The 16,894-nt window shown below is 38.0% G+C and overlaps 1 protein-coding gene across 1 annotated transcript in view; it reads right to left on the bottom strand.

Annotated features, from left to right (window-relative positions):
* The window catches only part of MSMB (microseminoprotein beta), a 45,986-nt gene extending 35,052 nt beyond the window's left edge, over positions 1 to 10,934 (bottom strand). Inside the window, exon 1 of the mRNA XM_072971146.1 lies at positions 10,804 to 10,934. Coding sequence (XP_072827247.1) covers positions 10,804 to 10,842 — 39 coding nt within the window. The 5' untranslated portion in view covers positions 10,843 to 10,934. The remainder of the gene's footprint in view (positions 1 to 10,803) is intronic.
* Between the last annotated feature and the right edge of the window lie 5,960 nt (positions 10,935 to 16,894).

Below are 16,894 nucleotides of genomic sequence, written 5' to 3'. Positions count from 1 at the left end.
TCAAGGAATACAGCTATGGCAGGGAGGGAGCCTGGGACATACATTTAAGTCTTTGGTTCCTTTTGAGTTAATTTTTGTATGTGATATAAAGTAAGCATCCAACTTCATTCTTTTGCATGTGGATATTTAGTTTTTCTAATACCAAATGATACTTTTCCCAATGCCAAAAGACTTCTTTCCCCATTGAATGGTTTCGACACCCTTGTCAAAAATCATCTGGCCATAAATGTAAGCATTCATTTCTGGGCTCTCCATTCTATTCTGTTTGGTTTATATGTCTATCCTTATAACAATACCATACTGTTTTGATTCCTGTCACTTTGTGGTAAGTTTCGAAGTCAACAGGTGTGAGTCCTCCAATTTTGTTCTTTTTCAACAAAAAGTTTTGCCTAGATGGGATCCCTTGAGATTCCATATTAATCTTAGGATGGGTTTTTCTGTTTCTACACAAAAAAAGAGTCATTGCAATTTTGATAGAGATTGCATTAAATCTGTAGGTTGCTTTGGGTAGCATTGTTATCTTAACAACCTTATGTTTTCCAATCCATGAACATAGGGTATGTTTCCATTTATTTATGGCTTCCGTAATTTCTGTCAACAGTTTGGGGTAGTTTTTAGTATACAAGTCTTTTGCAGTTTTTTTTATGTACAAGTCTTTGGTTAAAGTTATTTTGAAGTATTTTGTTCTATTTGATGTTATTGTAAATCATGTTGTTTTCTTAATCTCCTTTTGTATTGCTCATTGTCTATGATGCATGTAGAAATGCAACTGACTTATGTGTGTTCATTTTGTATCCTGCCACTTTGCTAACTTTGTTTATTAACCCTAATGATTATTTTGTGCAATCCTTACAGTTTTCTACTGGAGAGAAGGAAAAAGTTTTTCCTTGACCCTCTTAGGGTTCCTTGCTGGGTTTGAATTAAACCGACAAAAACAGATTAACAGGAAAAAAGCATACAAATTTATTTAGTATAAGTTTTATGTGATGCAGGAGATTTTGTAAGGAAATAAATACCCAGAGAAACACTTGGACTTGAGTATATTTATACTAGGTTTGATGAAGAGTGAATAGTCAGGGAGGAACATGACCGTTTAAGGAGTATGAGGTAATTGTAGTAAACTGGGGGCAACTTGGCAAGACCTCTTTGTTAGGATTCTTCTTGACATCCTTTGGTCCTCAGAGATTAAGATGCTCCTTTTCTCCAGGTATAGAAAGGGCATAAATGAGAGTTTTGTGACATGTTTCAGGGAGAAGGACAAGGGGGTAAAGGTCAGAGTGACCTTCTTGCTTCTGCTGTTTTCTCAAAATCCTTCAGCCTCCATATGCCATGGTGCCACATTTTGGGGTAGCATATCCTGAGCCCCATCACTATGTACAAGATGATGTCATCTGCAAACAGATAATTTTACATCTTTCTTTCCATTGGTGATGCCTTTTGTTTCTTTCTATTGCCTAATTACCCTGTCTAGAATTTCCATTACTATTGTTGAACACAAGTGGCAAGAGTGGGCATCCTTGTCTTGTTCCTGATCTTGTGGGGAAGTCCTTTCGGTCCTTCATCGTTGAGTATGATTTTAGCTGTGGGTTTTTCACACATGACCTTTATTATGTTAAGGACATACATACTGCTTGAGCGTTATCCATGTGCCAAGCATTTCTAAACCTCTGTGTGCCATTAATTACCTCATTCATTGCACATAACCCTGTCAACTAGGGACAACTGTCCTTTTTTCAGATGAGAAAACTGAGGCACAAAAAAGTTTGTTCTCCCCATAAGTGAAGTTTTTGCATATAGTTTTTATTTTTCCACATATCATATTTTTAAAATTAAAATACTGAGTTATTGGGTATATTAAGCATTAATTCTAAAACAAACTGACAAAAAAACCCCAATAATAAATAAACCAAATTACAGGGGGAAGGTATAGCTCAAGTGGTAGAGCACAAGCTTAGCATGCACAAAATCTTGGGTTCAATCTCCAGTACCTCCTCTTAAAAAAAAAAGCAATAATGAAACAAACAGACTTTGTAGTATTATGAATCATACTATATGGTGAATTTAGATCACTCAGTGCTTTATTAGATGGTGAACTACTGCAGTCTAGTGCTAAAGCCATGATTACTCTATACTCTAAGTACTTAGTACCCAGCTGTGCACTGTTTGGGTTCGTGACAAATATTCATCAATTTATCAATATTATTCATTTTCTAATATATGCAAAAATGATTTAAAATTTTTTTTGCATGTAAGAACAGTACTACCACTTTGTAACATAAAATAGTTCAATTAAGTAGTCAAAGAATTCACCATTGCTTAGTTGTTAAGAACCAGCACCGTGGAACCACTTGGTCTGGATTCCAGCTCTGGCTTTCCTATTTGTGAGCTGTGTGACCTTGAGCAAGTTATTCACCTTCTCTGTGCCTCAGTTTCTGCACCTTTAAGTGGGGAGTAGCACCGACAAACCCAAATTTGGTAGAATGGGGACATTCTACAAAATGACTGGCCAGTACTTTCCAAAGGTATCAACGTGATGAATGGTAAAAAAAAAAAGAGAGAGAAAGAAAGAAAGAAAAAAAAAAAAAAAGACTGAGGAACCGTCCCAGGTTAAAGGAGATCAAAGACGCCCAACAACTTAATGCAATGTGAGATCTTAGATGGGATGCTGGAGCATTAGAGGGACAAGTAATAATTGGGTATATGAATAAACCAGCCCTCTCCTCCCCGCTGGAGCGAGAAAATTCAGAAGAGTGTGCTTTGCAGCATTTTCCAGATTCCCTGTGGGAGTAGGCTCCAGTCACCCACTGTGATAGCTTGATTCTTAACACGCCTTTTATTGGCTGTTGCCTTCCTTGCCCTGTCTCCCTTCCTCCCTCCCTGCCCAGTGTTCACTCTCCCTCCTCAATAAACTACCTGCACCAGAGTCCTTGTTTCAGTGTCAGCTCCCAAGAGAACTGAAACTAGGACGTTCCATCCCATTGATACTAAGCACAAAAATAGCTACAATTAGTCTATGCTATTAGAAGTCTGGGTGGAGCCGGATGGGGACAGGAGAGGGGCTCCTGGGGTGTGGGTCATGTTCTGTTTCTTAATCTGAGTCCTGGTTATATGGCCATGCTCCAGTTGTGGAAACTAATTCAGCTGTGCAGCTACAATATGTGCTCTTTTCTGTAGGTACGTTATAATCCAATAAACGTTTTTTTAAAAAAAGAATTCTATTACTTTTGGCAGAGTGTGTGCGTGTCTTTTTTGTTTTTAAAGTGAGGGAATGATAAAAATTCTTTCTCACTGACTTGGCAATGAAAACAGATATAATACATTTATATTAATTGAAACAACAAATCATTTGTATAGTTTGTTTTCCTGATTCATATGTCATCAGAAACTGAGAAGAAACGAAAACTAAATAGATGAGAATGTGGGCCAGATGGCAAAGGAGAAGACAAGAAAAAGAGAAGAAGATAGCACTGTATTCACAGATCAAGAAAGAAAGAAAAGGAAGCGAGAGACCACAACAAAAGAGAGAGATATAGAAACACAGGTGTTTTTATCTCCATAGTGTCAGATGGGTTATAAAGTTTCTTCTCCAGAAAGACAAATATCATATGATATCACTTAAATGTGGAATATAAAAACAAAACCAAAACCGAACAAACCCTCCCCCTCAAAATGAGCTCACAGATGCAAAGAACAGATTGGTGGCTGCCAGAGGCGAGGGTGGGGGGTATGAGAAATGGGTGAAGGAAGTCAAAAGGTATAGACTTCCAGTTATAAAGTAACTAAGTCACAGGGACGTATGTACAGCATGGTGACAATAATCAAAGTGTTTATTTTATATTTGAGAGTTACTGAGAGGGTAAATCTTGAAAGTTCTCATCACAAGGAAAAAAATTGTTAACTATGTATGATGATGGATGTTAAGTTGACCGACTGTGGCGATCATTTTGCAATATTCATTATGTTGTACACCTGAAATGAATATAATGTTATATGTCTATTATATCTCAAAAAAATTTTAAAGACTCCCCTCCAAAGCTTAGAAGAACAGACATTGATAAATGACCTCTATTTCTCACATCCAACAAAGAAAAAATTTTTAAATCTTTTTCTTATATTAAAAAAATTTTTTTTAATTGAAGAAAACTGCTGAGTCAGGCCCAGTTTACAAAAGAATTAATTCTCTTTTGGAAGCATCATGTTACCATCTTGTGGCCTTTCGCCAAAGTACTCCAGATTTACAGCCACAGCGGAGCGGATATCTCTCATCAGGCATCCACCCTGTGGTTCAAGCATTAAACTCAGGCCTCAGAGGACAGAGTCTCTATTCTTGTGCAGATTGTAATGAGATATAAGCAGGGAGTTATCTGAACCAGCTCTGTGAATTTTACTTCAGGTTGGACTGAGCAACAATATTCACATAAGAAACAAGCAGATTATCCTGAGATTTAGAATCGTCACTTACTCCTATTAGGTCTTCCGGATGGATATTAATGCTCCTTTTTTTTAAAACAGGAGATTCCAAATTGATTTATTATAAATTCAACAGAATTATTTAGTGCACCGGCACTGAAACATATTGCAACACATTGTAAAACAAGTTCAAATGTCATAGCATGTGCACACATGTGTGCACACACACGCATACACGCACACCTGCATGCCTACTCTGAGCCCAGGTCTGCTATTCTCTACTCTCCTGAGTAAAGAACAAAACTTTTGCTGAGATTTTTTTTTTAAGTGTAATGTAGGGATTTAAGATGATGCAATAAAAATAGTTTGAAAGTCACTCCCCCCCATGCTGTATCCTTATAAATGATAGAACAGATATAGGAAATAAATTAGTGACTTTATGCGTGGGCCTAAAATCATGAAAGGGGAGTGCTGGAAAAGACAGAAACAAGCAATGAACCCTCAAAAGAAAGAAACTGTTAAAAATCCATAAGAATAGCCAAAGCCACAGGTAACCTACACCTACACAGTTTACACCCACATAGGAATTCTGCTCAATCACAAGTCAAGTGGGAGAATCCTCAACCAGAAAATTAGTGCCCAATCAAGATGTGCCAGTGACTAGGGAATGCCATTACCGTGAGAGATAAACTGAGCAAATGGAAGATCTTACATATGATCAACAGATCAGTTAAAACAAGTTCATGCAATAATCTTCAGTACATAAAGCAAAAGAAAAGCAAAGAATTTTGAAAAAGAAACGGTTAGAGAATTTGAAACTTAAATCCCAAATTGTTGACTAGAAAATCCTCAAAAGATAGTCTGAAAAACAGAATGGACACACTGAAGTGTGAATTCACAAGCTGGGGATGAAGTTGAGAGGGTCTCACAGAGTCGTACAAAGAAAAAAAGAAGATGCAAAAGTTAAGAAATACACAGCCTGGTAAAGAGGTGTTAGCTTTCATCTAGGAATTTCAGAGAGAGAGAACAGAGAGAAAGGAGAAGGTAGTGTTTCATGAACGGGTAAGCATTCCTCAGGAGGGAAGAAAGCTATCAAACTAAAGAAAAAAAAATGCTAGAAGTTTCCATAGCAGAAATAGAGTTTAATGAAATAAGAATCAGATTTTCACTGTAAATTTCATTAGCAATACTATATATAAGAAGATGATGAGGCAATGTCTTCAAAGAGCTATTGGAAAATAACTGCCATTTTAGAATGCTACCCCAGCTACAGTATCAGTTAAAAACATAAGTGAAACAAAGGCACATTTTAAGCATTCAGCATTTAAGAACATTTAGCACCAACAGCTTCTCACTGAAAGAACTGCTAAAGATATACACCTACATAGGAAACAAATTGAAGGAATCCAGAGGAAAAAGCAGTATGAAAAAAAGTAATCTTATCCAAGTCATCAGCCAATCCTACCGCTTAAGACTAAGTTAGTATTGCCCAAAATGTTTAAACCAACAATTTAGAACTAGAATTCTGGATGATTATCAACAGGGAAATTGGGGAAAAGGGAAACAGCAGAAGGAAGAGAAAATGTCTTTTCCTGTTTGGGATGAGTAAATACAAACTGATTTGCCTTTATTTATTTATTTTTTGCACGTTAAGTGTTATTAAGTATCAAATACAAAAATTTCCAAAGAGAGAAAAGCCATCTATTATATCTGACTTCTATATTCAGCTACCAGTTAAGCAAGGAAAACATGTCATTCTATTTCTTTTACAGCCACATGTAGAAAACCTTTTGATTTTGCTAGGCAAGGAGAACTTTATGTGTGGATATGAAAAATCAAGAGTAACCAATCGAAAAATAGAATGATTTTCAAACCAGGAGGGGAAAAAAGATGGAACAAAGAAAACTGAATCAACCCAACAGAAATCAGCACTGGGGAGAAAAAAAGAAATAAAAGGAGGCTACAGGAAATAGAAAACCCAAAGTAACACAATAAGAATAAATCCAAATAAATGATTGATTATATTAACTGTGCAACAGGAAACAATATTTAAGTGAATAAAAAATGGGAGATTCATGTGAAAACAGCATTCAAGGAAAATTAAAATTGCCAATAAACCAAAGGAAAAATGTTCAATTTCATCTGTTATCAAAGAAATACAAGTAATTGGCACTGAGATGAATTTTTACTGATCAGACTGGCAAATATTTTAAATTTTCATAATAGCCCGTGTAAGTAGGAAGTTGAGCAGTTACCCTTATAGCCCACCATTGGGAGTGTATCTTGGCATAGGCAATTCGGAAAGCAATTTAACATATCCATTAAAACCAAAACATTTGCATATGGGTACAAGGAAGTATGGTCAAGGATATTCTAGCAGCATGGCTTGTACCAGTGAGACTGGAAATAATCTAAATGTCCATCAATGGGAGAAAGACTAAATAAACCACAGCATACCCATACTGAAGAATACTTTGCAGTAAATAAAAAGAAAAAATTAGATTCCTTTGTGATAATATGGATAGGCATATTATGAAGATTTTAAAATTTGCAGAAGGGATCTAGTAAAAGCTGTTTATGACAAATCCAAAGCCAGCATAATACCTGATGGGGAAAAATTGAAAGCTTTCCTGCTAAAATCTGGAACAAGACAAGGATGCTCACTCTCACCATTATTTGACATAGTGTTGAAAGTCCTAACCATAGCAATCAGACAAGAAAAAGAAATAAAAGGTATCAGGGGAGGGTAGAGCTCAGGTGGTAGATCACATACTAAGTATGCACAAGGTCCTGGGTTCAGTCCCCAGAACCTCCTCTAAAAATAAATAAATAAATAAATAAATAAATAAATAAATAAAAATTTAAAACCGTTAACCATAAAAAAATTAAAAGAAATAAAAAGGATCCAAACTGGAAGAGAAGAAGTAAAATCATCACTATATGCAGATGACATGATACCATATATAGAAAACCTTAAAGACTCCACACAAAAACTGCTAGAGCTGATAAATTCAGCAAGGTAGCAGGACACAAGATTAACATACAGAAATCTGTTGCATTTCTTTACAATAACAATGAAATTTCAGAAAAAGAAAATACGAAAACAACCCCTTTTAAAATTGCATCAAAAAATAAAATAAAATACTTAGGAATAAACCTGACTAAGGAGGTGAGAGGCTTATATGTAGAGAACTATTAAGGACTGATTAAGGAAATTAAAGATGATTTAAATAAATGAATGATATCCCATGCTCTTGGATTGGAAGAATTAATATTGTTAAAATAGACATACTGCCCAAGGCAATCTACAGATTTAATGCAATCCCTATCAAATTACCCAGGACATTTCTCACAGAACTAGAACAAATAATCCTAAAATTTATATGGAATCACAAAAGACCCAGAATTGCCAAAGCAATACAGAAGAAAAAGAATGAAGTTGGAGGAATAACTCTCTCAGACTTCAGACAATACTACAGTAATCAAGACAGCATGGTATTGGCACAAAAACAGACATATGGATCAATGGAACAGAATAGAGAGTCCAGAAATAAACCCACACATCTACTGTCAATTAATCTTTGACAAAGGAGGCAAGAATATACACAATGGAGAAAAGATAATCACTTCAGCAAGTGGTGTTGGGAAAGCTGGACAGCTGCATGTAAATCAATGAAGTTAGAACACTCCATCACACCATACACAAAAATAAACTCAAAATGGCTTAATGACTTAAACATAAGACAAAACACTATAAACCTCCTAGGAGAAAACATAGGCAAAACATTCTCTGACAAAAATCTTAGCGATGTTCTCCTAGGGCAGTCTACCCAGGCAATGGAAATAAAAGCAAAAATAAACAATTGGGACCTAATTAAACTTATAAGCATTTGCACAGCAAAGGAAACTATAAACAAAATGAAAAGATAGCCTATGGAATGGGAGAAGATATTTGCCAATGATGCAACTTGTGGGAGCGCAAACTTGGGTTAACAAATTTTGATACTGCAATGATTGCTTTTACCAAATCATATTGTCACCTTTATGTATTCTCACTTTTATGTAAGCACATAAGAAATGTATAATCAAAATCAAAGCTTTCTCTGTTTGTCTTTATACTGCTACTTCAAAGCAAAATGTCTAAAAGCACAAAAGGCTGATCTCTCAATACCAGTCACCACCTTATCTATGGAATTTAACTTAGTTGCCTTAAAGCTGCTTTGCTAGCAGGAATCTGCTACAATTTGTCTCCTTGCAGAGACATGCTTTGCTTGCTTTGCTTAGTTCAAGGTCATAGGTTCAGGGCTGCTTGTGCTTACGGGAAAACGATAATTCATCCCTCGCCCTAACCAGCAGGACATGCTTCGCTTATCAGGTGTAGGTGGATACAGTAGGCAGCTGACACTCACAGAAGACTGTGACTTAGCCCTTAGCTGGGAACAGCTGGGCTGCTTCGCATGCTTAGACAATTTTTGATCATTGTATGGAGGCTCTGTGGTGGTCTGATTTTCATAATCAATTTTTGGAACACTGTAAACCTTGCTGATGACTGAGGTTTAAAATAACCGTTTGTATTATCAACTGTGTACTCCCTGGCTCCTAAAATATTGTAACCTTCTCTCTAAGTATAAATTAAGATTATAATGTTTCTGTTTTTCACGAACTGAAACTGCTGAGCTGAATCCCTATACATATACCATGCCCCTTACTCATTCTTATGACATGTTTTACTTTGATTCTTTGATTATTGCCAATAAATACAAGAGCTTTGGAGGAGCTCGGGGAGTTGGTCTCTGGCTCCCTCTCACTCTCTTGACTTGACAAAGTCTTTAGTCATTTCATTCTTCCACGGTTAGACTTTTGCTGGACAAAACTCACAACGAACAGAACCCACAGTGACTGATAAGGGCTTGATTTCCAGAATATATAAGCAACTCACACAACTCAATAAGAAAAAAACAAACAGCCCAATCCAAAAATGGGCAGGTCTATACAAATATTTCTCCAATGAAGACATACAAATAGCCAATAGGCACAGGGAAAAAAATGCTCAATATCACTAATTATCAGAGAAATGCAAATCAAAACTACAATGAGGTGTCACCTCACACCATTCAGGATGGCCATCATTAAAATGTCCACAAAAGATAAATGCTGGAGAGGCTGTGGAGAAAAAGGAACCCTCCTACACTGCTGGTGGGAATGTAGTTTGGTGAAGCCATTATGAAAAACAGTATGGAGATTCCTTAAAAAACTAAAAATAGACTTACCATATGATCCAGCAATCCCACTCCTGGGCACATATCCAGAAGGAACTCTAATTTGGAAAGATACACGTACCCCAATATTCACAGCAGCACTATTTACAATAGCCAAGACATGGAAGCAACCTAAACGTCCATTAACAGATGATTGTATAAAGAAGTTGTGGTACATATAATGAAATATTACTCAGTCATAAAAAAGAATGAAGTAATGCCATTTGCATCAACATGGATGGATCTAGAGATTAGCATACTAAGTGAAGTAAGACAAAGACAAATACCATACAATATCACTTACATGTGGAATCTTAAAAAAATGATACAAATGAAGTTATTTACAAACCGGAAACAGACTCACAGACAGAGAAAACAAACTTATGGTTACCGGGCAGTGGGGGGAGTGATAAACTGGGGATCTGGGATTTGCAGATACTAACTACTATGTATAAAATAGATAAACAACAAGGTCCTACTGTATAGCACAAGGAACTATATACAGTACCTTGTAATAATCTATAATGAAAAAGACTATGTAGAAGAATATAAATATATGTATAACTGAATCACTATGCTGTACACCAGAAATGAACACAACATTGTAAAGCAGCTGTACTTCAATTAAAAAATTGCAGAATGAAAAGTACAGAATCAGTTTATATGTGTAAAACCACATAAATAAATAAATACTGTGGGTATACATATATATATTAATGGGTATATTTATATCTGTATACATTTATGGACAGACATATGTGCATAAACACCTAGAAAAAAATCTGAAAGGTTAAACATCAGACTTATTGTTAAGATCGCCTCCAAGGAGATGAGACGAAATGAAGCATGGAGTGCGTAGTGTGTGCTGGCTTGCGGGGAGAGTTTAGGGCGGGATTAACTCTTATTTGTAAAGTCTGATTTTATTTTCAAAGAAATTATTCATATATTATTTGTTGAGTGAGTCCTATTACAGTTCTTTTTCCTCTGGATGTGCTTGCCTTTGCCCAGAGGGCAGATCTGCTAATCTAGACAAGCTAGGCATTCAGGGAATGGGCTGCGTAGGCACAAATGGTATACCAGCCCTTGCACAATAGAATGTATGACCTCTCCCTCCTTTCCACCCAAAAGTACTCACCAGGTGCTGGCATCTTAAGGAAGGAAAGGGGTCCGTCATATCTGGCTGTGGACTAAGGATGCCAGCCCTCGCTCTTGAATAACTAGGCTCGTAGTACCCTGCTAAGCAAGGCTGTGTGTGTGTGTGTGTGTGCTGGAAAGTTATCTTTTATGTAAGTAGGCTGGAAAAATTATACTTCAGATACGGTTTCAGGGACACAATGAACCCTACAATTTCTAAACTATGAAAGCTTTTCCATGACCTCCCTTGAGCTATCAACTTTCTAAGCTCTCATGTGTAACATTAAGAAAAAGAGGAACCTTCTCCACTTTGGCAATGAAAAGTTGGAAACACAGCCAGGACAACGCATTATGCCAATTTCTCCTAATTAATCTCAAGTTTATACATTCTGCTATTTAAAAAAATCTCCCTTATTTCAAATCAACTGCTTATAAATCTTTCTGTTTGGCAAACTGGGAAAATAAAATTAGAGCTCTTCTAAAATGATGTTGTTATAAAAGTAAAATGCTTATAACAACATAAAAAATTCTTTCTGATTATCTGAATTCCACACTGCAAAGTCCAATGTGTTTCCTTTCTTTTCTCTCTCTTAACCCCACAGTCCTCAGAGCTTTCTCCAACTTCTGAACCCCTAGCTGTAAATTATAATCTGTAGGATCCATTTGGAATTACAATACTGAGTTCTTATAGCATTGCCCATTTTATTTACCATGGGTTCTTTCTTTCTATTTCTTTCTCTCCTTTGAAGCTCCTAATGCAATGGACTGATTAGTCACTCGATTGACTAGAACCTAGAAGTAGCTGGTACATGATCCTCACTAATGCTTGGTTCTTTGAGGTGGCACTGGCTCAGTGTCCTCTTCCCTGTAGTCCATTTGCCCAGGATGCTGCAAAAAAATTGTGGGGAGTCCTGCTAGGTCTGGGCCTCCCTAAAGCCAGCAGTCCAAGAGAGGACTACTTCAGTTTCTGACCCTAAGCACTTTTCTTCCAGTACCACTCAGGCGGTTTGGCCCAAATACACCTCACTCCCACCAAGGATCTATTCATAATTTGTGGAGCCCAGTTCCCTGACTCCATGGGGGCCTCCAAAAGCAAGCCCTGGCCTCTATCCCCTATGACAGTCAGCTCTTTCTTAGTCACTTTCCATATGACCCAGAGACACACTGGCTGTCAAAGATGGCACTATGGAGCTGAACTATTCACCAGGAAACTCTTAGCTTGATTCTTTACCCCACCATTCTTTAGTTTCAGAAGCCTGGGCATCACCTGGGAGCCTGTTAGAAATGCAGCACCTCAGGCCCATCTCAGATCTATTCATTTAGAATCCGCATTTTTCCCAAGATCCTTGGGAGCTACCTGGGCTCATTAAAGTTTGAGTAGCTCAGATTAGAGCTCTGGGCCTTAGATCTCCCTGGATACAGTTGACCTCACAAACACTCTGGCATGAAACTCCTCTGGGATTCTCACTGGTTGACAGTTTTCATCATGTAAAGGTTGCTAGAGGATGACCAGGAAAGGGACAAGAAATCATGGAGCTGGATGAGATGATTTCTAAGGCACCTACTAGGACTGTATGTGCTTCTGAAATGGAAGCAGAGGTGAACTATGACAACAAACAAATCTTGAGTGTGTTGAAAGGAGGTGGTAGAGGTGAGAGTGGTGGGTCTGTGAAGCTTTATTTATCTGGATTTATCTCTCTTCTCTGCTACTCACAGATTAGGCCATCTTCATGAAGATTAAATGAAATATATCTTGTAAAATGCTGAACGCACTGTCTGTTAAATTTTTTATTCAACTACTCTCTTATGTATAGTGTCACTGCCTTTCAGCCAGATACCACCAGGAGCATACTTGCAGTTGAGCAAGTTAAGTTTATTTATCATTGCATCCAGGGAGAAGGCACACTATAGAAGCCATGGGGGTATCTCAAGAAGAGGGCGTTGGAAAGGAATTACTGTAGGATTTGGATTTGTGTTAGGTGGTTTGGCATTGAATATCCTTAGAGATGTATTTTCCACATTGTTGGAAGTACATCTTCTAGGTAAATTCCTTGAATTGGGATTGCTGGGTCAAAAAGTACAGATACAGTTTTGCTGGATACTGTTGGATACTGCCAAGGTGTCCTTCAAAAGAATGATCTTCTCTTTGGGTTGCATTCCCATCAATAAAGTATGAGAATGTCTTTCTCCAACAGTTTTCTTTACAGGATGTGCTGTCACACTTTAAAAATTTTGCCACTCAGATAGGTGAGAAATAATATGTGTGCTCTTGTTGTTTTTTTAATTGAAGTATAGTTGATTTACAATATTGTGTTAGTTTCAGGCATACAGCAAAGCGATTCAGTTATTTTTTCAGATTATATTCCATTATAGGTTATTACAAGAGATTGAATATAATTTCCCGTTCTATACGGTGCATTGTTTTAAAGTGCTTTTCTTTAATAAATAATTGGACATTTTCATACATTAGGGGCCATTTTTCTTTCCTTTTTTCTATTTTTACTATTGAGTCTTTGATACTTTGTCACTTAATCTTTAAATGTTCCTTATATATTAGGGATATTAGCCATTTGTCTGTGATGTGTATTGCAAACATTTTCTCCTCGTTTGTCAATGTCTTTTGACCTTGTTTATGATTTATTTTTATCCTGAAAAATGTATTATTTTATGCCTTTGAATTTATCAGTTGTTTCTTTTGTGGTCTCTGGTTTTCAAATCATTGTTAGGCTTTCCCTACACGAAGGTTGTAGAGGAAGTCATTCATGTTTTCTGCTAGTATTCGTATGGTTTCACTATTAACATTTAAATCTCTAATCCAGTTGGAGTTTATGTTTATGGAAAGTGTTAAGTATTATTCTACTTTTATCATTTTCCAAACGGCTGCCCAGTTGTTCTAGCTTCATTTTTTAAAAAAGTCCATTTATGCTCCAGTGGCTTCAGATGTCACCTTTGTCAATACACTGTTTCCAAAAGTGCGTGGGACTATTTTAGGGCTTTCTATTCTACTTTTCAGGGAAGAGTATGCATCTTTTCTAGTAAAGTCTTGTTGGAGGTTCTATTATTGAGAAATAAACTGAGATAAATATGTGGAAGTATTATTTAATGTCATACAGAATCAAAAATCTAAAGCCTTGCAGCACACTTAAAATTCCCACTCTTATAACTGCTTAAAAGATTGTGAACTTGTCCAAAGGTGCATGAATCGAATTTTAATATACTATATGACAGGTAGATTCGTCTGAATTCTCGGGCATGGTTATGGCAGTGCAAGAACTCTTTAACATGAATAAACTCACTACAAAGCATGACTCAGAAACATTTGAAAAGGTCTATAAAAGAAGTACCAGTAAAGAGAGTAAGACTGAACAGACAGGAAGGGGAGTTCAAGACAGCACCCTCCCAGGGGGGCAGGAAAGGCCCAGTCAAGAACACAGTGGTCGGGGGAGGGTGTAGCTCAGTGGTAGAGTGTGTGCTTGGCACACATGAGGTGCCAGGTTCAATCCCCACTACCTCCATCAAATAATAAATAGGTAAACAAGCAAAGCTAATTACTTACCCCCCAAAATAAATAAATAAATTTAAAAGTTAAAAAAGAAAAAGAACATAGTGGTCACTGACCTTGGGCAAAAGGGGGGAATGATTTTTCTAGAGACTGGAAGAAAAGGGGCTGAGGGAGCATGTAGGCAGCTGTTTTTCTTTACCCAGCATCCCTTCTTCTTGCTTTTGGTAGCAGTCTTGAATTTTTTTGTTTGGGGACCATTTCTGTTCTTTCTATGTGGTCCTGGTAGAAGAGCCAACTAGAAGAGTGAGAATATGACCTAAGGGGAGCCAGTCAGATTCTATTTATCACAGGAATACAAACTTCAGAGGAGAAACACCAGAAGGGAAATGACTGGAAATGAGTTTTTTCTGATGGCAGTGGCTTAAAGGAGACTGTCCTGAATTCCTCTGCTTTATGCCCTTCTCAAAACCACGTTCCGCTTGGCTTTCCTTAACCTCTGCGAGCCCTGCAATGTCTTTCCCTCTAATTTTGTATTGTTTGAGTTTGCCAGTCAAATTCGTTGTGCATAAATAAAGAACTGTACAAAATACAGAAGGTGTAGACACAGAAACATTTTCAGTTGAGGTGAGCAGTGGAAGTCTGTTTTCTCTGGCAGAGGTGAGTAGGGTAGATTGTTTGAACAATGTGTTAAAGTTACGGGAGGGAGATAATCAAGGATAAGCATATAGATCAAGTGTAAGGGAAAGGACAGCCAATCAGTGCTGAGGGTCCAGCTGTTTGTAGAATATGAAAGGACAGTGACTTCCTTCACTACGTAAGTGCAGGAAAGGAGAAAGGGTATCAAAGCTAGGAGCTAGCAGACACCACATGTCAGAAACTTAAGGTGAGGAAATTAAAGGGTTGTCAAGAGAAACTGAAGACTAATATCATGGGCTCTAGGCAGAATAGGCAAAGAAATAGAGCTAAGAGGGTGAAATGGGGATGAGGGGCACTGAGAGACTGAGGCTGGGGTTAGTTGGTCACAGACTAGGGAATAAGAGAAAGACCTGAAAGTTTACGAGGCTGCTCTATTGCAGACCAGATTTAGAAGTCAGAAAGTTTCAGCTGATAAAGTCCCGGGTGTGGGTAATCCAGGGACTTTGAGAATTGGGATGTAGATTAAGGTTATAAAGGCACATTGAGGCCAGGGTCAGCCACATGGCCACTGAAGTCACCCATGATGATGTTAGATGAGACGTGTTTGGTAACTGGCTCACCTCAATTTTGCCAACTAAATTCTAAAGTGGTTTTATTTATTTAAAATTTTTTTTAAATGAATGTAGGGGAATGGCCAGGAGGTTGGTAGATTGCAACTGAAAATGAAGTTCCCTTAAGAAACTAAGACTAGCTATAGTGTGACATAGTGCCTAATGATGTGTGTTCCTGGCTCTGTTTCTTCACTGGTTGTCTAACTCCAAGTAAGTTACTTAACCTCCCTGTGTCTCGGTCTCCTCAATATAACATAGGGATAACGGCACTTACCTCACAGGGTCATTGCAAGAATTAAATAAATTAATATGTATAAGGTGTTTGGTAAATAATGAACACGTCATAAATGTTAGCTATTATTTTTAAAGGGGAGACATATATAAATGAATTACAATACAGTGTGAAATGAAACTTTATGATGAATATTTGTGCAAACATAAAGAAAATAATTGAGGAGAGGCACTTAAAACTATCCTTCAGATAATCAGTAAAGTCTTCACTGAAAAGACAGTGGCAAAAACAAAAGAAAGCCTAAGGGTTTGATAAAACAAAGGGCATAGGGGATTGGCAAGATCTGTGTTTCATGCTCACAGTATGGTAGGCATCGTGCTGTTTTACAAATATCACATTGAATAGCACGTTCCTGCAACACACTTAACTTCCTTTTACTGAGGAGGAAAACAGCAATTAAATACCTTGCCCATGGGCACATAGAAATGGAAAGAAATTGGCTCTTCATTTTAAAAAGTAATTTGGTCTGGCACAAGAGGGACTCTACAGAGGGTACTTCAAAGGTGTGAGGTAGAATGGATGATGACTGAGCGATCGTGGGAGCTGGGAAAGTTGAGGATGGATTCGCAGGCAGGGATCAGATCATAAAGGATTTTTGCCTGTCATGTGAGAAGTTTGCACTTGAATAAGCGAACCCTACACAGTGAGCTGAAACCGAGCTTTCATTAAAAGCATGACGATGGCCAGATGGATGGGCCATTCTCCAGTAATTCTGGGCGCCTGCTACAGTAGGCGGAGATGCAGCAATGAAAAGGCGCAGCAGCAGAGAGCTTTTCCTCCACTCACATGACCGGATGTTCAAAGGCTGGTTGTTCCACGGGTCCTCGTGGGCTCCCCTCTCTACAAGCGACGGGGGGCGTTGAGCTGTGGGGTCTAATCACGCGCCGCCACCTGGGCCCTTAGGCTGAAGTGCAACCTGGCGGCCCAGCCCTTCAGCGCCCCCTGGCGTCGGCGCGCTGCCTTCCTCCAGCTCCGCCGACCGCAGCCCGGCGCAGGCCTCTTGACTCGGGTCCGCCTGGCGGCCGCAGCTTCCTTCCGGCAGCGCCCCACG

The sequence above is a fragment of the Vicugna pacos genome, chromosome 11 (assembly GCF_048564905.1).
Source record: "Vicugna pacos chromosome 11, VicPac4, whole genome shotgun sequence".
Taxonomy (NCBI): Eukaryota; Metazoa; Chordata; class Mammalia; order Artiodactyla; family Camelidae; genus Vicugna; species Vicugna pacos.
Note: the sequence above shows the minus strand (reverse complement) of the source record. Positions and strands in the feature narration are given on the sequence as shown.